The sequence below is a fragment of the Aspergillus campestris genome (assembly GCF_002847485.1).
Source record: "Aspergillus campestris IBT 28561 chromosome Unknown P168scaffold_5, whole genome shotgun sequence".
NCBI classification, from domain to species: domain Eukaryota; kingdom Fungi; phylum Ascomycota; class Eurotiomycetes; order Eurotiales; family Aspergillaceae; genus Aspergillus; species Aspergillus campestris.
Genome location: NW_020194340.1, coordinates 287,938 through 306,445, shown reverse-complemented (window position 1 = coordinate 306,445; position 18,508 = coordinate 287,938). Strand labels below are relative to the sequence as shown.

The window sequence follows — 18,508 nt, the reverse complement described above, 5'->3', positions numbered from 1 at the left end:
CAGAAAGGTCAACGAAAGATACCCATTTGCCGGAACAAACCCAGAAGCTGAGAGAGCCATTGTTCCACCCTGAACTGAAGTGTTAGCTCAACGGGGAAGTCAAGCCGCATCTTTCTCCATGGTAGAGGTTTGAGGGCCCAGACTCAAGCATAGTACAGTACCAACCACACTGTTTTCATTTTATATCAATTGGCATTACTAAAAAGATCCAAATAACGCATATTTCGGGGGCCGTCTATATAGAATAAATATGCGAGTAGCGCAGGAATCTACACATCTAACCCACCGGTTAGCAGCGCGCTGAATATAACTAATACTACCCAGTATCCTAGTTGAATTAGCGGTGTGTACAAGAGACATCTGGATTGTCTAGAACGTCTGCCACATATCAACATAGTATGATTGATCCACGAGTCGGATCCCCAAACCGTCAACCGTATAACTACAGCGAGCATGTCCGAGGAGATACTTGGAATGACTTCATAAGTAACACCTGATCTCGTATATCTTCTTGGTTTATCTCATAAACTAGCGCAACAGTAGTGCTTCCAGCCTTGTTATTTCGATGCCTTGAGCAATTCAGATGAGTTTATTAGGGCACCGGAACTCAAAGAACCCCGCTTGTAAGGACAAAGACAGAATGATGCCGTCCGGTGACTTCCAAGACTATGCAAATCCTACGGTTGCAGCCCACATTTGACACTTTAAGGGACAAATTCCATGGAAGCAGATCGCTTGATCAGATCTTGACTGCGGCTGTCTACCCCGCACACACAAGTCCCGCCAGCGCCAAGTATGACGGCAGACGTGCAGGGCGCTAAGAATAGCGTCCATGAGGGAGCTCTCGTATGATGTAGGCTGCGGGGTTGTGATTGGGGAGTCTAGAGAGCACTTCGGCTGTCGGTGAGCTTGTCACAAGGTGGACTCTGTATCGCTGCCCAACCCCCACGGTCACTAGCTTTCCGAATCAAGGTCTCTGCTGAATTGTCTCGGCGACCTGGGCATTTGCGGTCGGGGACTTTGTGTCTGGCCTTGTGGGAAGACTTGGCATGTTATACAAGAGCTTGAATGGTCCGAGGCTGTGCGGGGGAGACGGGTCGCCTGATGGTATTGAATATTGGCCTCTTGGCTGGTCGAAGTGGTGTCACGGACGAGGGATTAGTGAGGTTTGGTATGGCAGTGCTTGCACGGGAAGTGAGGCCGACGTCCGCCCGTTGAGGATCTCGCGCCTTATGCGTTGCAGCCGCGCAAACACCATTTATCAGTGAGATCACATCATTATCATCGAATGGATCTGGGAGACACAAGGTAGCACAGTCGGATCGCTTGGGCAGACTGCCTCCACCAGAGAATCTTCCGAAGAGTACCTGCATGGTGCCTTTTGATCTATCACCCCGCTGATAATCGCCAACGACCCTCACTTCGTTCAAAGTTTACTTGGGAATGCACGCGAGTATACCCCGTATCCTTGTCGGGTTGAAAAGACACGCCCACGGCAGATATCATCTGAGCCCACCGGATCAACCTCCTAGAAAAGAAACATGACGGCATCTTCCGACAGACACGACACTCCGACCATGATATCTTGTGAGCCTAGTCTGAGCGGGATGCATCCCGTCAATATAACGGTGTATCCCTTGCGGGGAGTTGACTTCGAGACCCATACTAAGAGTTGACTCCATGCATCTGGACGAGATGGACCTCTCTTATTGGGAGAGTCTCAAGGATGTCCGGTGTTACCTTGACTCACGATTGCCCTCATAGGTGAATCGAGCAAAAGTCGGAGTCGCATGTCACCCAAGGAATGGCGTGCTGATAATAGTTAATATAGAATTTCTAGCTCTGGGAGGGGTGGAGGTGCTGGGTCCTTATGATTTGTGTGATCTGCACTTGCATCGCCGCTTGACCGAGTTAGTGAGAGTGATGTGGAGACTGAGCTGGACAGATGGATCAAATGGATGATACTTGTAAGCCTTAAAGATGCAACTAGTGAGAAACAAACAAACCAACTCCTCTCTTACTTCCGACTCTTCCTCTTCCTCCTCCTTCCTCTCTCTATCATCGCATTGACTGCGCCTCATGACCCGCATGGTCCCTCCCCCTCGCGCATCACAAGAGACCATTGGTCCATTCCATGCCCGTTTCTCCAATTTTTCCCCTGCCGTCTGCGGGATGTGAGATTCATTGTGCCGAGATGTTGTTGGGCCTGATGGAGATCTCCTCGCGAGAATGCAGCCCGCATATCTAGGACGGGGATGGAGGGAAAGGTATTTGTACCACCCCAGCCCCTTGGAAGGATCGACCTTCAAACGTTGCTGTTTGGGTAGAGAGTCGCAGCGACCGAATTTTTTATGGTTGTAACTCTGGATTGTTCTGATCCTCACATTGCCCACAACATACTATGGGATACTTCGCCAAGTTGACGGCCCAATGGGCAGTCGTGGTGGCTGCTCTTGTGTCCATCACGTCGGCTGCTCCATCCTTTACGCCTCTGACGCCTCCATCATATCCATTGGCTGTCCGTACTCCGTACCTGTCTGGTCAGTTCTTTTTTTATTTCTTTCTCTACACATTCCATTCCTTCTACCTTTTCACCTGTTCTGAAGTCACAGCTTACAGTGTGATTGGTTGAGTTGTTGTATGCTGACCCTTGGTAGTCTGGATTCCCGGGGAATTTGCGCCCAATTTACCCTCCAGCTCTCCGCAGTTTTGGTTTGGAAACGATCTGACATGGTCAATCATCGCCCGGGTAGATGGAGAAGCGTACAGTCTGTTTGGAGTGACTGATGACTTGGAGGGTGTCAAGCCAGCCACTGTCACCGGGGGAAGTTACACATCTACCCACAGCAAGTTCACCCTCACGGCCGGATCGCGCACCATCACGCTGGACTTTTTCTCTCCAATCTCCCCAAAGAATCTTCTACGCCAGTCCCTGCCTTTTGCCTACCTCACCGTTACTGTCGGTGAGGGCAAGGGTAAGGTTCAGATTTATTCTGATATCGATTCCTCGTGGACCGGTCAGCCCAACAAGGCGGACTGGCGGTCCTCCCACAATGGCACGACATCTGCGTTCCATGTCAATCCAGTAGGGGGAGCCACCTTTTCGCAGAATGAAGAAAACCAGGCCTTGTGGGGCGAAACGGTATATGCTAGCCGTCCATCAGGAAAGAGCAAATTGTCAACCCAGGCGGGACCCACGTCCACTGTCCGATCGCAGTTCGTGAAGAACGGGGTTCTCAAGAACACTGTCGCTGATTGGTCTGCCGATGGTGCCGTCGCTTTCGCGCATGACCTCGGTGAAGCCAAAGGAGAGACTTCCGTCAGATTTGCCATCGGTCATTTCCGCGAGAAAGCCATCAACTACATCGGAGGTCTCCGGACTGGATACTATCGAGCAAGATATCCAACGGCCATTTCGGCTGTGACATATTTCCTGGACGACTACGAAGATGCGGCCCAGGAGTCGGTCAAATTCGACCGCATGATCCAGGAGTGGGGCGTGAAGTCCTACGGCGCCAAGTACTCGGACATTCTCGCCTTGTCCGTGGCTCAGATCTACGGAGGCATTGAGATCGTGGTGCCGCACGACACCATGGATACGGCCGAAGCCAGCGCGTTCATCAAAGAGATCTCCAGCAACGGCAACATCAACACGGTCGACGTGATGTACGCCGCGTTTCCGGTGTTCTACGCCCTGACCCCCGACTACATCCGGCTCCTCATGAAGCCCGTCCTCGAGTACATGGTGAGCGACGCGTATCCGGATGAGTTTGCGGTGCACGATCTGGGCCGGCACTATCCCAATGCAACCGGCCACGACCCCGAGGGGCAGTACATGCCCGTGGAGGAGACCGGAAACGTCATCATCATGATCTATGGCTACCAGGATGCCACTGGCAAGAAGGACATGTCGACCGAGTACGCCGACCTGCTGAAGCAGTACGCCGATTACTTGCAGGTCCACGGCAAGTATCCGGAAAAGCAGCAGTCCCTCAACGATGCCCTCGGCGCGATGGCCAACCAGACCAACCTGGCCATGAAGGCCGCCAGCGGACTGGCGCTGTACAGCCATCTCACAGGCGAGAACGGCTACATCGAGTACGGCAGGGAGATCGCAGAGGCCTTGTACCACGAGCGCCTGGGCACCGACCCGGAGGGGAAGTTCTTCGTCATGCAATACGGCAACGACACCTGGTTCCTCGTTTACAACCACTATCCCGACCGGCTCTTCCGCCTGAACGTCTTCCCAGAGGAGGTGTACAACATCACCACGGACTTCTACCCGACGGTCCGCAAAGAAGCGGGGTTGGCTCTCAACGGCGACCTCGACTGGGGCCAGACCAACTGGCAAGGGTACGGGGCGGCGCTGGTGGACGGAGCGACCCGCGAGATGTTCATCTCAGACATGCACGCGTACATCTCCAACGGGCGCAACCGCGCGCCATTCTCCGATCGGTATTGGGTGGCGGATAATGATGAGGGCGAGGCGGGGGATTACTACGCGTTCCGCGCGAGACCGGCTCTGGGCAGCCACTTTGCGCTTTTGGCGTTGTATGGGAAGAATTTATGGACTGGTTGATTGACAGTCTATGTTATCCTTTTAGCGAGTAGTTCGAATGAGTGAATTAGCTTATATCTTGTTTGACTCAATCGAGAAACAGATGATCGCACAGACCTGGAACAAGATCTATCTAGACAGTAGTCCACGCAGTCAGTCACCTTGTAAAGGTAAACCTCACCACGTGTACAACAGACATGATAAACATAGACTGAAAGCCGACCATCACCTTGCGTCAACTAAATCACCTAGCTCTTATGGGGGATAATAAAACCAACACTCATTTTTTTTCAAATACGTACATCCACACGTAATAGTTCCGTTCCCATTCCAGGACTAATGCTATTCTATTCTGAAGTATTTCCAGGTTACACTCATTTAAGAAAAACCAATGCCAGTTGCCGAGATGCACTGCCGATCTTTGTACGACTGAGGGTAAGGTTGATACATTGTTGGTTATTGGGGACTTATCACCTGCTGTGTGACTTCCTAGCTGTCCAAGGTTAAGGTCAAGGTCAAGGTCTCTCTGTTGGATGTTTGGCTGTAGTTCCAACAGAGATTACAAGGGAAGGGAATAAGAAATGGATTAGCCTAAGAAACCTGCACATGTTGGTACTATCCTAGATAAAACCGCTCACCTCAAAGTAGAATAAATAAATCACGCACTGTATAAGGCTGCACACAGACCGTAGCGGTGGTACTCTCATATACTTCACTAGCTTAATATTGACAACAGCTGATGCGAGATGTGCATTTCCCTTGTTGGGGTAGCTCCGTGTGCTATTATCTGCTCCTCTGCATAGACCAGGACGAATTGAGTAAAAGCGTTGGCCTATAGTAGTTGATGCTGTATTTACCTCGCATCCTGCAGGGAGCGTTTCCTAAACAAGATAAGGGAGACCCTCGTGCATATTATACAGCTGTTAGTGACTGACATGAATGACTCTTACAGTTGGTTAGTTGGTTATCTGGTTAGCTGCCAACAGTATAATCACAACCCTGTATGTCTTGATGAGACACGTTGTGGAAGACGACAGATTAGCAGTTATGGCACTAGATCCTGGAGGATCGTGATCCTGGGGCCATGTAGGCTAGTTGGCGCATAGTGGAATATTCTTTGTCTTCTTGCAACGGTGTTTTCCGTACCAGGACTGCTGATAATGTCTGATTGTAGTAGACATTATAACCAAGGTCACTCATAATAAAGATCAACTTGTCGTGATGTCAATCATACTGTCAACTGGAAAAAGAGACAAAATGTGGAGTCGAGATCTGACAGCCAAGAAAAGATCAATAGATATCCAAGAAGTAGTATTACCCAAAAGAGTAAAAGGATTGTCTCAACCGGGCATGACGAGAAGATCAACTCATCTCGCTAGTCTGCCCCACAGCTAGCAACAATCCTAACCCAGATGGGTCAATGATCAGAAGCAGCAGATTGGACTGGCTGCTATAATTAATTATTATCAATAGTCCCATCGGTCATCCCGTTCAGGTCAGGATTCCCTCTCAATCTCTTGTATACCGACTGACAGGGATGTTTAATTCGCGTTGGCCACTGGATTGCTGACCTTTTCCCTAGAAAGGACAATGCAGTTGATGCTTTCATCCAATAGCCTACCTGCTTATCCCATGTATGTCCCTGTGGGGATGGATTCAGTGGTCCAAGCGCTGCATCTACTGGTTTACTCGTTTATTGCAATTACTGGTTTGGTCATCTAGCTCCTATATACATATGCGTGTACGCTATAATGTTCGCCTATCAATTACTGCGAGGCACTCATGTCAGATAAATCAAGCGTCAAATAAATCAAGCGTCAGATATATCAAGTGCCCGAGCATAGCGCCGTTAGTTATACTGCCAGCTTGTCTGCAGACTACTTATACCTGTTCTGTTCCGCTGGTGTTGCTCGATTCTTGTTTGGAAGCAGAATTAACTACTTATAATGCCTATACAGCCATCGCGTAGGCTGTCGCAGTATGGGTGTTTAGAATGCGACGAGAGACACGTCAAGGTATGACACGATACTGTACTTGTGTCGATATTTTCACTTATACTGACCCTGTCAGCGCTACTCTCTACCTCGCAGCGCGAAGTTCAGATATATGACATCCACCATCATGATCAACTCTCCATCGACACCGTCTGCCACCTCCCCATCCAACTATAGCGACGCTATCGACCTCGCTGGAACACCCAATACGCAAGACCTCGAACTCACCCTCCAATGGTGCACCGCAACCTATCGCTCCATCGCCACAAGCACCTCCGTCGAGAAAACCTGGCAGGCTGTTATTCCCCAAGAGGCCATTGCCCATCCCTTCCTCACACACGGACTTATGGCGCTGTCCGCCCTTCACGTCGCTTCTACCGGCGATGACCATTCGAAAGAGGAATACATCACGACGGCGCAGAGTCACTATAACAAGGCCGTGTGCGGATTCGAAAAGGCAGTCAAAACCCTCAACAAGTCTACATGCGACGCTGTATTCGCCATGTGCCATATCGACCTTGTATATTCCTTCGCCTTGCCTCTGACAATGCAATCATCCAACAACAACCCCATCGACAACCTCTGCCACATCCTCACCCACATCCAAACCTCATCACCCACCATAACAGCCACCAACAACTCCATCACAAAAGACAACCCCCTCAACCCCCTCTCACCCCGCCCACCATCCAGCCACGACGCCCGCATGCCCAACACCTCCCAACTAGCAATAACCGCCCTCACAAGACTGAACAACACCCTATCCACCCAAGACCCCTCCCACCCCGCATCAACCTACACCACAACAATAACCCACCTCGCTTCCTCTCTCGAAACCCTACTCCACAGCAGCAACAATGAAGAAACTCCCCTATCAACCATGCAATGGACCTACCACGTCCCAGCCGCCTTTCTCGCTCTCGTGCGCTCAAGAAGGCCGTTCGCGCTGGTGTTGCTCGCGCATTATGCGGTGATACTGCATGCGATGCGCGCATCTTGGTGGGTGGGTGAGTGGGGGGAGCGGATCATTCGGGAGTGTGGGTTGGCTTTGGGGGGTGAGTGGAGGGGTGCGTGTGGGTGGGTGGTTGATGCGACGGGGGTTTTTGTGAACCTTCCTTGAACCTTCATTTCTCTCCTTCTGGGTTCTGCTTGGAAGGTAGGTGGGTGGGTAGGTTGAGCTGGTCTCGACTGCAGGATACAGAGGGTGGGGGAGCTAGACTTCGTCTTGTCTTGCCTTGTCTTGTCTTTTGAGACTTAGATGATGGCTGAGTACTTATTATGTTCATATCATGCAATGCATGAGGGGTAGATAGTATACAATTTATGTCTGATGATGGAGTTTCTTTAATATTATACTAGATGTTACATTTCTTAGCTTTAATTAAATGCTATTGCTATTTCTGCCACTATACCACTGTTACTAGACTTGAGCAATAGCGGTACCCATCTGGTCATTAGGTCATATTTCAGCAGTACCTTAACAGTATTGAAACTCAATCTCGAGATAGCCGTCTAGCATATCCCGATAAACAAAGACACCGACATTGAAGACATAACCCTCAATAAGATGAAAGAAACAGTGAAAAACACAAAATAAACAAACTGAACCATACAAACCAACAACAGACCACCTCCCTATGTAACACAAAGAAACAGGGATATAAACAACAGCCCACAAAAGCACCGCCAGCAGCACTTCTTTACTCATCCTACCATCTCAGAACCCCCCTCCCATAGAACAAAAACAATGTAAAGGAGAAGAAGAGAGGTAATCAACTCGACGAAGCCCGACTCTCCGTCTCCTCCTTCGCCACCCGCTCCTTACTCTCCGTCTTCACACGATGCAGATACTCGTCTTGTTCACGGAGACGCTGTTCCTCCTGCGTGCGCACCCGTCGTAGCTGTTCCTCTTGTTCGCGCACTCGCTTTTCTTCTTCGGCGGTGGGGATGTACATGTTTGCTGCGCCGCCTGTGGATATCATATTAGCCACGCTATCTTTATAGATATCCTGTCCAAGGGTACGTTGGATAAGACAGTGGGAATGGGGACATACCCCGCCCAGTATGATGAGCCGCCTCTTCCACGCGCAACGGCGGCGACTCGACATCCTGACTCTCGCGCGCAAGCTCCGGATGGTCCGGATCATTGTGCACCATGTTTCCGGAACCGCCGCGGCCGGTGGTGTAGACTTCTTGTTTGATGGTGGGGGTGACGAGGTCGGGGGGCGGGGCGGACGATTCGGCTGTGAACATATTTCCTATCATTTTACGGGCGTTAGCTGACTGATTTACTGATATAGGGTTGATGGGAGGAAAAGAGGGGGAGTACCTGCGCCGCCGCGGCCGTGGGAGATGATGCGACCCATTGTGAGTGTATGTGTGTGGATGTGGTTGAGGTGGATGAAGGTCCAAGTTTGCGCCGAAGAAAGAAAGAAAAAGGGAAAGAATCTTGGCTCGGAGGAATGCCGAGATGTGGCAAAGGGGACTCCTTTCGATAGGCACGACAAAGAATAGATAGAACCAGGTCCGACAATGCTCAATCAAGACCAGAGGATGAAAGGAAATGGAAAGAAAGGACAAGACAAAGGTTGAGCCCGCAGTGGATTAGAAAAAGGTCTAGTTGAGCTCTTAGTCTTACTGGGCGAAGTGGATCACGTTTGTTATCCACTTTCCAGCTGTGATAAGGTATTGTTTCTTAATATTGGTCATTTACATTGATCATTAGCTTGGTATAAATAAATTAATTGAATTTTTTCATGTATTCTTTAACATTTTCGGGGACAAGATCTATTCTATAGTATAGAGTATGATATGGAGATGAAATTTTCAGTTCAGAGTGGACCCTGCACAGTTCGTGATAAGAGCGACTCTTATGGCGATCCCCCTTATCACTCATCCAGATCATTGAACTGCAATAATCATACAATAACCATTCATACTCATAATACACAATAAAACAACTCACCCATATCATCCCTCAAAACTCATACTCCACACCCCATGCGCCCCATAAACCCGATGTGACCCCTCCCACGCAAACGCCTTTTTCTTCTCCTTATACGACGCCGCCCCAACATGCTGCATCAGCGACGGCGACACCGCCAGCCGATCAAACCGGTTCTCGTTAGCCCATCGCTCGATAACCGTATCCACCGGCTTGGAGTGCCGCACGTCCGCCCACTCCTGCATATACTCCGACAGCAGCGGCACCTTCTGCCGCGGGAAGACCAAGCCCTGCGAGCAGCATCCGTGGCGGTTCATGAGGTGAATCCCCGGTCGCATCGGGTGCATGGTCACCCGACCGGATAGGAAGTAGAGCGCGATAAGTGCAGGCACGAAGCCGAGGCAGATCACGGCGAGGAAGCGGTTTGTGAGGACCGCGCGCAGGGAGGGACGCCCGCTGCGGGCGGTAATGCCTGCCACGGCAGCGGAGAGCACGGCGGCTACGCTCCAGCCTAGATACGTTCGCCAGTCCTCCGCGTTCCAGCCGAGGAACTTCTCTGTATAGAACAGGCGCAGGTATAGCCAGTCTGCGACTGCGTCGCGCTCGTCCCACTCTGTGATGCGGTCTAGGCTGCGCGTGGTCGGCTCGTACCAGTTCTTCTGGGTCACAACGTCATCCTCGAGCATCATGATCCACGGGGCGTCGGTGTGGTCGTAGCATGCGTCGAGGGAGAGCTTGTAGTCGATGAGGGACTTTTTGTTGATGAGCTTGTTTCGCACGAGGCGCCGGATGGTTGACTGCGGGGCATCTACATCGTCGTAGGTGAGGACGCGGTCGACGACGTTGGATACCCAGGGGTGGTGGTAGGTCGGGTGGTCGCCGGGGTTGGGTTCGGCGATGAGCAGGTGGAGGACGACTCTGCGACGCTGCGTCGGGGTGAGCCCGTCCAGGAGGGAGCCGACTGTTTGGTCGAGATTTTGTTGGAGAGGACGCTTGACTGTCACGATCCCGATGCAGAGGTCGACATTGCTGGTCGGCGCGGTCTGGTCTGCCGTGGAATGGGGGGTGAACGAGTGGTTGAAAGTGGAGAGGTACTGAATGGACTCGTCGATTCTCTGCAGACTGCGCTGTGGCCGGTAGCCAACATCTGGCTGGAAGAAGAAAGACGTCGGGTCGCGTGCAGAGTTGGAATGGCAGAACAAGAGCAAGAGTAGATATACCACCGCAAAAGAGGCTATCAACTGTCTCTGTTTTCGAGTAAACTCAAGCGCTGGACGCATGGCGGCCACGCATTCTGGTGAGATGCCGAGCGGGAATGAGTTCCAACTTCCTTGTCCAGTAGATCAGGGTATGCCAGTCAAGGATGCAGGGCAGGGTCATTCCAGGATAAGCTTTTTCATCCTTCCATACTGTAGATTGCTGATGATAATCTTAAAACCCTGCCCTATCTGCATTTTGTTCTTATTGGCGTGTGGGGTGGAGCCACGCGCGTCTTCAGTGCGGTATCTATGGATGCAGGATGCAAACAATGGTCAGTAAGCATGAGCTGAGGTACATGTATCATACATACTGGTCTAAACAATGCAGTAAATGACCTGCAGTGAAATGCAGCGATCCACCAGGACCTGTTCATCTAGAAAATACTGCCAAGGCTAAACTGAGGTTAAATCGTCTAAGCCAGCACGGTTCAACTGGACCCACTGGATCATCAGATAGTGGATAACATACTAGCCTTTTACTATAGTGTTGTTTCTATAAGATACAGCATGTAGTATACTCCGTATAGTATACTCACATAGTTTACTAGAACCATAGTATACACATAAATATACTGCCAAGGTTCCTGCATGGATGATGTCAGCGCCGCGTGGATAAAGGAAACCTAATCGGCATTATTAACCCCATTCCATCACACCAGCAGCACCGCATCCTACCATCACAATCCTAATCCATCATACTACCGATAATACCATGACAGCAGCAGTATTCGGCTCTACCGGAGCCGTCGGCTCCCAAATCCTAGCCGCCCTCCTCACAACAGACACCTTCACACATATCAAGACCATCTCCAGACGCCTCCCAACAGCTACATCCCCCAAACTCGAAGCCCTCCAAGAAAGCGACCCCTCAAAATGGGGCTCCATGATCTCGACGCTCTCTCCCAAACCATCATCCGTCTTCAACGCCATCGGCACGACCAGAGCTGCAGCGGGTGGACTCCAGAATCAGTGGAAGATCGACCACGACCTGGTGATTGAGAATGCGCGGGCTGCTAAGGAGGCGGGAGTCAAGACGTATGTGTTTGTTTCGTCTGCGGGGACGAGGGGGCTTTTCTCGGGTTATGTGCCGTACTCGAAGATGAAGGTCGGAGTGGAGGATGCTATTCGAGAGTTGGGGTTTGAGCATGCTGTGATTTTGAGACCGGGGATGATTATTGGGCGCGAGAAGTCGAAGGCCCCGATGTTGGAGAAGGCTGTGGAGTGTTTGAGTGTGTTGGGGCAGGGGGTGCAGGATCGGATTGGTAAGTTGATGTCTACTCCGTACATTTTGGAACAGACACTGATTGAATGCAGGCCAGGATCAAGCTACTATCGGTAGAGCTGCTGTTGCGGCAGCGCGGATGGTGGAAGAGGGAAAAGCGCCGGAGAAGTATTGGGTGTTGGAGATGGCTGATATTGTCAAGTTGGGGAGGGATGAGTGGAAGTAATCTCTCTCCCTTTCTCTTCTCTCTCTTTTCTTTTGTTTCTTATGTCGAGCTGGTTTTCTATGGATATAATACGAATATGGTAGGTCAGACTAATAATGGAGATCCCAATATCTGTGGTTCTTCTATCATGCACTGACTGGGTAAGAAAAACAGTAAGGTACAGTATGTAGCACCAGTATATAAAAGTGTCACACCAGGTACCCAGCTCTATAGTATCCTTAGACTGCAAACAATCACTCTTACTGCATATTCACTGCTAATTCACGTCAAAGGATACCTACTAGCCAATTCACCAAGTAGTCCATCACAGAGCCATTCTGTGCTGGATATAAACTCTCTTCCTCCTCCTCTCTCCTTCCCCATCCTTTTCTCTTCCGCTCCCATTCCCTACCATCAACATATCCACCCACCAACTATCTATCCAACATCTACAACACAGATATGCCAAACACCACCGCAATCTCAGTTCCCCCCTCCTACGAATCCCTCCCAACAACCCACATCAAACTCTCCCACCACCCACCCGGCACACCCACCGCAACCCCCATCGTGGTCGTCACTCTCAACCGTCCCGAAAAGCGCAATGCCTTTACCCCAGCTATGGGCGAAGACCTGCACCGTGTGTTCACTCTATTCGACGTCGACCACCGCGTAAAGGTTATCGTCTTGACTGGTGCTGGGGATACTTTTTGCGTTGGGGCGGATTTGGAGATTGGAAAGGGAAAAAACATGGTGAAGAGGGTTAGGTTTGTTTTCTCTCTCTGTCTCCGCTATCTCTGTATGTGTGTATATGGAAGGTGGGGATAACCTGACAGCAACAGCGAGCATGACGTCGCCCTCGCCATCCACAACTGCCGCAAGCCGACCATCGCTGCCATGCAGGGCTCCGCTGTAGGTATAGGTCTGACGTTGACACTTCCTGCAACAATAAGGTACGTACACCATACACCATTCATATACACCCACAACAGCAATAACTTTGCAATACAACACAATACTAATAGAAATGATATAGAATCGCCCACCAAACAAGCAAATACGGCCTCGTCTTCGCCCGCCGCGGCGTCACCATGGAATCCGGCTCCTCGTACTTCCTCCCCCGACTGATCGGCTACTCCCGCGCCATGTATCTCGTTTCCACCGGTGGTGTCTTCCCCGGCACGGCGTCGCACTTTGATGGTCTCTTCGCTGAGACGCTGGAGAAGCAGGAGGCGGTGTTGCCGCGCGCGCTGGAGCTGGCGGCTGATATGGTGGAGCATGTGAGTGTGTTGGCGAGTGCGGTGAATCGTGCGTTGATGTGGAGGGGTCCGACGACGGTGGAGGAGAGTTATGTGTTGGAGGGAGAGGTGTTTGGGGGGTTTATTGGGTCTAGGTATTCTCTCTCTTTTTCTCTTGGGTGTTGTTATTATTTGATGGGTATGGTACTGATGAATGATAGGGATCATATTGAAGGTGTCAATGCGTTCCTTGAGAAACGCAAGCCGAACTTCACCAGTACCGTTGATGATGCCCCTCCTGCGTATCAGTATTGGTCTGATGCCAACGTTGACACCGCGAAGATTGCTAAAGCGTATTCGAAGCTGTGATCTCCTTTCACAGAAGCTTCATGGAAACAATACTCTAGTACTTTCATAGTCTTGCCAATGCAAAAAATCAATTCAAGTGTCCGCTAAACCAACTAGACACTAGAATAAAGAGATACTCGTACAAAAGTAAATGCATGCTGCAGAAAGATATCAAGCTAAATGATAAAGTTGCGCCTCTTGCGGTTGTACACCCGCTGGTCCTTCAACCACTGTCTGTACCCCTGTACACTGCCAATCTTCTCACCGTAGTAGTCCGGCACCGGGTTCGCGATGGAGTTGGACGACGGGTCGACGCGGAAGCGCTTGATGCGGTCGAAGAATTCTTTCTCTTTCTACAGTAGTAGTTAGCATATACAAAGCACACTCCAACAGTCAAAGTAGGAAGTAAGTGAGGAACATACAATGGTAAAAGATTGCTTAAACCGCCGATTCACCAACCCCCAAACGCCATTCCCCACAAACGGCCCAACCAGCCAGCCGGCAGCACCGCACGCGGCGGTCGCCATACCCAGCACGATGAACGGGTCGAGACCCATGACCTGGGCGCCGAGGGACTCTAGATCCTGCGTGGAGAGAAACTGCACGCCGACGACGGTGCTCGCCAGGGAGGTTGCGACGGACGAGGCGAGCGAGTACCGGCGGCGCGAGGCGCGCAGCTTGAAGAACGAGTTCCAGTCGAGTTGCTTGGAGATCTCGCGGGCTACAGGATCGGAGGTGGTGGAGTTTGCCCGGGTGAGAGCGGTAGAGGTGGAGGAGGAGGTGAGCTTGAGCTGGGGTCGTCGGGATGGTGTCGTTGTCGTTGTGGATGTCTTGGGCTGGAATTGTGTGGCCGAGGTGCTGGCTGGGCGGGTGATGGCGGCGTGGAAGGGGGTGATTGCGTTGTGGCATCGGGGAGCCATGCCGAGACGGCTGCCCAGAACGAAAGTCCGCATTGGACTGGAGAGCGAGGTGACGTGCATCTTTGGGGGGTCGAGGTGGTGGTGAAGATGCAGTTCGAGATGGAGATGGAGATGGAGATGGAGAAGGTAAAGACAGTCCGGCAAGGAAAAGGTCCGGGCGTCTTGGCGGTTAGTCAGCGAACTACATCATTCTCCACTTTCTCTTTCTCCACTATATCTATCGTTGCTGTTCAATTGACTTTGTATGTCCAATTTATATACTCTTATTCTCCTGGATTGTTTCTATATCTAATATTATAGCTTCGCCTGTCCCATGGACTGTCGCATATTGGCAGCATCGCGGAGAACTCTCCGCAATATCTTCCCCGACCCATTCTTGGGAATCGCCTCAACGAACACAACTCCTCCTCGGAGCTGCTTATGACGCGCCATGCCAGACTTGACATACTCCTTCAATTCATCCTCCGAGACATGCTTGCCCACTTTTCTGACAACATACGCTCGCGGCAATTCATTCCCCGGCGCAGCGGGATCAGACACCCCAACGACAGCCACATCGGCCACGGCATCATGCGTCAAGAGATGCGCCTCGACTTCAACCGGAGAGACCTGCAGGCCCTTATACTTGATGAGTTCCTGCATCCATTAGCACTCATCTCCAAACTCCCCCCATCACCCAACTCACCTTCATCCGATCAACCATGTAAATCCGTCCCTCACGCCACACCCCAATATCCCCCGTGCGAAACCACCCATCCCCCATAAATGCCGCCGCAGTCGCATCAGCATTCTCAAAATACCCCCGACTAACCATCGGTCCCTTCACCAGCAACTCCCCCTCCCCTCCCTCCTCCACATCCCTCCCATCCCCACCCACAATCCTCAACCTCGTATTTGGCATCAGCGGCGAAATACTCCCCGTAGGATCCTCCGCCCCCCAAGGCATAGAAGTAACACTCCCCGTCGACTCCGTCAGTCCCCACCGCTGCGTAATCACACACCCCAACTTCTCCTCCGCCCTGCGCTGAACCTCCAAACTCAACGGCGCAGCGCCGGACTCTGCGCGTACCAACGCACGGAAATGCTCTGGCCCCGCGCGCTCACTCTCCGCAATGCTCAGATACACCGGCGGCGCCGTCGACAAGTACGTCACCCCGTACAGCCGACAGTACTCCGCGAACGCACCCACCTCGAACCGCTCCATCCAGTACACTGTCCCGCCTGCAACGGCAGGCGTAACAAAATACCCCTGGCAGCCTGCGATATGCGCCGTCGGCAGATGACCCACTGTGCGGTACGGCGGTGCCACCGCGCCAACGCGTCTCCGCGAGTCGCGCAGCATCAGCTGTGGAAGAAGCGCCTCAGCGACGAGATTCCGATGAGACAGCATGACACCCTTCGGCGGACCCGTCGTCCCACTCGAATACAGCAGGATGATAAGCCGGGACTCGAGCGTGGCTGCATCCGTCACGCGCTCCCAGTCTAGCTGATTCCCATTCTCACCCCCAGCAAGATAATTCACCCCCGCTGACCCCTCCCCAACCGCAGGGCGCAAAATTCGCTTAAACCCCATACTCTCCAACACAACCACCCTCCCATCAGACAACCCACACCGCCTCGCCGCCTCCACGGCCTTCTCCGCAAACTCAGCACTAGCAACAACAAGCGTACTCTTCGAAAGCGTAATCTGCTTCGCCAGCTCCGACACAGTCAGCGCAGCAGACGCAGCAGCGTAGACTCCGCCTGCGGCAATAATCCCGTAGAATGCTGCTGGCAGGAGGACCTGATTGGAGGAGATGCAGAGGACGGTGTCTTTGCCGGGCCCGCGGGCGCCGATGGAGAAGTGCGTGCGGAAAATGTGTGCGAGGCGTTTGGTGTAGGTGCGGGCGGAGGCTTTGGTGAGGTTGTTTTTGGGAAAGGCGGCTTCGGCGTGGAAGATTGTTGAGTCTGTGCTTTGGGAGAGGGGGGATTCTGTTTCGAGTTGGTTAGGGAGACTTCACTGTAGTTCGTTGTATGAGAAGGGAATACCAAATATTAAACTCAACAGGTCGATATCAGGGACATTGTAGTCCCGTTCGGGGAGGTACTGCATTTTCCTGCAGAAAGAATATAAAAACACAAGTAAAGTGCGCTGTAGTCTAAAATAATATGTAGCCAAATCGATCAATTGCTTCGACACAGCAGCTGTATTATGGTAGTGGCGCATCTATAAGCTATATGTGAGAATCCAAATCTGGGGTTCGGCTATGGAATGCGGGGAACGCCGAGGTTCTTTTCTCCAATGAGGGGTTGGACAGAGTATATATACTTCTGTCGAAGATAGCTCGTACGTACAAGACAAGAGTCTTGATATTTCCTATGGTCAAATGGTAAATTTCCTCTCGTTCAGACTATGTCAATATGGTTGGTTTAATTCTCACTATGCATCTTGTTTATTCAATGTCTACGTCTAGTCTTATTGCAATGCCCAAGTCTAAACCCTGTCGTCTCTCCCTCTTTCTTTCTGCTCAATGCTAGATATGATGGTGGTTAGATGCCCCCATTCTGCGTAACAGCTCCAGGACGCGCTCTGGGCTTGACACCCGTTCCGTACCCATTGACCCGGCCGTACAGAGCCTGTAGGGTCGCCGTGCTCAGAGCCATGACGATGGCGCTCAGGATGAACAACGCGATGCGGCCTTCGAGATCGAACTGCTCAAAGATGGGATAGGGGTACCTGGTCTATGAGTGAGTGGCCTCGAAGACAGTGAGGGGGGGGACATACCAGCCATTATGGGCATGACAGTGCTCAATCCAAAGCCAGTAACCGACGGCGATGGAGCTGGAGATCCCGAGTGCGGGGATAATGCTGACCGTCCAAGGTGGGGAGAGAAAGAGCAAGTCAATCAACAGGACAATGGCGGGAACGGCGTGAAAGCTGAGGTCTATCCGTTTCATCGGTTTTGTATGTGAGTGGGTGGTAGAATGCGAAGTGGGAGGCGTCGTTACCAGCGTTCATGGGGATGTATGCCCACTCCGGGATGACGAGTCGTTCATCGATCTATACCATCGATTCATGTCAGTATTTGATCGACAGGGAAGATAAGGTTTGAGCTGACCAGTCGGAGACCCCAGTAGAGAAAACCGATCAGCACCTCCAACGGGGTGCTGCAGATGGACAGGAGGTTCTTGACCAGGAAGATGCGCGGAGAAAGGGTCAGATCGGCGAGAAGACCGGCGGCGAAGGTGAGAGTGGCCAGTGATAGACCGATGACGGTCAGGTACTGGAAGTGCCAACCATAGGCTTCGTTGCTGAAGCAGGTTAGTATCTCCGAAACTTTGTACTGTTTTGGGGGCGTACGCTTGGTTGGGGTTCTCGTGCATGCTACTGTCGTCAGTTCATGGTCCAAACCCAGTTGATATTCTAATAAGAAGAAAGTCATACAATTTAAAGGACCAGACAAAACTAGCCAAGCCCAGAATCTGCAGTGAAAGAGATCAGTCCCACACGGTTAATAGGTACAATAAAGAACCCACATGGATAACGGCGGAGACACCCCATGACGGACTGGATAAGCGTTGCAAAGGGTGTTTCACAAAAGACATGATGATATACAGGGTAGTCGGAGAGTCCGTCAGTGAGGAGGTGTAAGATGAGGAGAAAGAAAGATGACGAAGATGAGATGACGATGCCAAGAGAAAGCGGAAACAGGGCGGAGTTGTTCCGATCCTGATATCAGTATATATTATATAATCGGATGTATGTATATCGATATATAGATAAGGCATAAATATAGATATAAATATAGATATAAATATAGATATAAATATAGATATAGAT

The 18,508-nt window shown here is 51.3% G+C and overlaps 8 protein-coding genes across 8 annotated transcripts; 4 read left to right on the top strand and 4 right to left on the bottom strand.

Annotated features, from left to right (window-relative positions):
• Positions 1-2,065: 2,065 nt before the first annotated feature.
• On the top strand, positions 2,066-4,660 carry P168DRAFT_251474 (DUF1793-domain-containing protein). Its single transcript, XM_024834272.1, has 2 exons — positions 2,066-2,540; positions 2,658-4,660. Exons 1-2 carry the CDS (start codon positions 2,402-2,404, stop codon positions 4,577-4,579), a joined length of 2,061 nt encoding a protein of 686 aa, XP_024693299.1. The 5' UTR covers positions 2,066-2,401; the 3' UTR covers positions 4,580-4,660.
• A 1,437-nt stretch (positions 4,661-6,097) lies between these two features.
• On the top strand, positions 6,098-7,672 carry P168DRAFT_267315 (uncharacterized protein; the record flags this gene model as incomplete). Its single annotated transcript, XM_024835034.1, has 2 exons — positions 6,098-6,573; positions 6,629-7,672. Exons 1-2 carry the CDS (start codon positions 6,505-6,507, stop codon positions 7,670-7,672), a joined length of 1,113 nt encoding a protein of 370 aa, XP_024693298.1. The 5' UTR covers positions 6,098-6,504.
• Positions 7,673-7,918: 246 nt separating this feature from the next.
• On the bottom strand, positions 7,919-9,128 carry P168DRAFT_289575 (uncharacterized protein). The gene is made up of 3 exons (XM_024837033.1): positions 8,882-9,128; positions 8,607-8,810; positions 7,919-8,521 (listed from the first exon to the last, which is right to left on the bottom strand). Exons 1-3 carry the CDS (start codon positions 8,916-8,918, stop codon positions 8,325-8,327), a joined length of 438 nt encoding a protein of 145 aa, XP_024693297.1. The 5' UTR covers positions 8,919-9,128; the 3' UTR covers positions 7,919-8,324.
• A 236-nt stretch (positions 9,129-9,364) lies between these two features.
• P168DRAFT_137697 (uncharacterized protein) lies at positions 9,365-11,102 on the bottom strand. Its single transcript, XM_024832734.1, has 2 exons — positions 11,067-11,102; positions 9,365-11,002 (listed from the first exon to the last, which is right to left on the bottom strand). The coding sequence occupies exon 2, from the start codon at positions 10,774-10,776 to the stop codon at positions 9,523-9,525; it is 1,254 nt and encodes a 417-aa protein (XP_024693296.1). The 5' UTR covers positions 10,777-11,002; positions 11,067-11,102; the 3' UTR covers positions 9,365-9,522.
• Positions 11,103-11,299: 197 nt separating this feature from the next.
• P168DRAFT_326500 (NAD(P)-binding protein) lies at positions 11,300-12,379 on the top strand. The gene is made up of 2 exons (XM_024841132.1): positions 11,300-12,017; positions 12,070-12,379. The coding sequence occupies exons 1-2, from the start codon at positions 11,468-11,470 to the stop codon at positions 12,201-12,203; spliced, it is 684 nt and encodes a 227-aa protein (XP_024693295.1). The 5' UTR covers positions 11,300-11,467; the 3' UTR covers positions 12,204-12,379.
• Positions 12,380-12,485: 106 nt separating this feature from the next.
• P168DRAFT_251463 (enoyl-CoA hydratase/isomerase family protein) lies at positions 12,486-13,827 on the top strand. Its single transcript, XM_024834271.1, has 4 exons — positions 12,486-12,949; positions 13,025-13,135; positions 13,219-13,575; positions 13,642-13,827. Exons 1-4 carry the CDS (start codon positions 12,645-12,647, stop codon positions 13,787-13,789), a joined length of 921 nt encoding a protein of 306 aa, XP_024693294.1. The 5' UTR covers positions 12,486-12,644; the 3' UTR covers positions 13,790-13,827.
• A 15-nt stretch (positions 13,828-13,842) lies between these two features.
• P168DRAFT_326498 (presequence translocated-associated motor subunit PAM17) lies at positions 13,843-14,748 on the bottom strand (the record flags this gene model as incomplete). Its single annotated transcript, XM_024841131.1, has 2 exons — positions 13,843-14,121; positions 14,191-14,748. The coding sequence occupies 2 exons, from the start codon at positions 14,746-14,748 to the stop codon at positions 13,945-13,947; spliced, it is 735 nt and encodes a 244-aa protein (XP_024693293.1). The 3' UTR covers positions 13,843-13,944.
• A 174-nt stretch (positions 14,749-14,922) lies between these two features.
• Positions 14,923-18,311, bottom strand: P168DRAFT_310271 (putative integral membrane protein). Its single transcript, XM_024839382.1, has 9 exons — positions 18,205-18,311; positions 18,113-18,150; positions 18,029-18,052; positions 17,787-17,979; positions 17,677-17,728; positions 17,453-17,612; positions 17,253-17,404; positions 15,374-16,659; positions 14,923-15,324 (listed from the first exon to the last, which is right to left on the bottom strand). Exons 1-9 carry the CDS (start codon positions 18,271-18,273, stop codon positions 14,983-14,985), a joined length of 2,316 nt encoding a protein of 771 aa, XP_024693292.1. The 5' UTR covers positions 18,274-18,311; the 3' UTR covers positions 14,923-14,982.
• Between the last annotated feature and the right edge of the window lie 197 nt (positions 18,312-18,508).

Coding starts and splice junctions, on each gene's coding strand:
- P168DRAFT_326500 (XM_024841132.1), top strand. CDS start 11,468: ATGACAGCAGCAGTATTCGGCTCTACCGGAGCCGTCGGCTCCCAAATC. Junction 12,018..12,069: donor GGGGGTGCAGGATCGGATTG/GTAAGTTGATGT, acceptor GATTGAATGCAG/GCCAGGATCAAGCTACTATC.
- P168DRAFT_289575 (XM_024837033.1), bottom strand. CDS start 8,918: ATGGGTCGCATCATCTCCCACGGCCGCGGCGGCGCAG. Junction 8,811..8,881: donor CCACGGCCGCGGCGGCGCAG/GTACTCCCCCTC, acceptor GTAAAATGATAG/GAAATATGTTCACAGCCGAA. Junction 8,522..8,606: donor GGCTCATCATACTGGGCGGG/GTATGTCCCCAT, acceptor TGATATCCACAG/GCGGCGCAGCAAACATGTAC.
- P168DRAFT_251474 (XM_024834272.1), top strand. CDS start 2,402: ATGGGATACTTCGCCAAGTTGACGGCCCAATGGGCAGTCGTGGTGGCT. Junction 2,541..2,657: donor CCGTACTCCGTACCTGTCTG/GTCAGTTCTTTT, acceptor GACCCTTGGTAG/TCTGGATTCCCGGGGAATTT.
- P168DRAFT_251463 (XM_024834271.1), top strand. CDS start 12,645: ATGCCAAACACCACCGCAATCTCAGTTCCCCCCTCCTACGAATCCCTC. Junction 13,136..13,218: donor ACACTTCCTGCAACAATAAG/GTACGTACACCA, acceptor GAAATGATATAG/AATCGCCCACCAAACAAGCA. Junction 13,576..13,641: donor GGGGGGTTTATTGGGTCTAG/GTATTCTCTCTC, acceptor GATGAATGATAG/GGATCATATTGAAGGTGTCA.
- P168DRAFT_310271 (XM_024839382.1), bottom strand. CDS start 18,273: ATGTCTTTTGTGAAACACCCTTTGCAACGCTTATCCAGTCCGTCATGG. Junction 18,151..18,204: donor GTGTCTCCGCCGTTATCCAT/GTGGGTTCTTTA, acceptor CTTTCACTGCAG/ATTCTGGGCTTGGCTAGTTT. Junction 15,325..15,373: donor ACATGGTTGATCGGATGAAG/GTGAGTTGGGTG, acceptor TAATGGATGCAG/GAACTCATCAAGTATAAGGG.
- P168DRAFT_137697 (XM_024832734.1), bottom strand. CDS start 10,776: ATGCGTCCAGCGCTTGAGTTTACTCGAAAACAGAGACAGTTGATAGCC.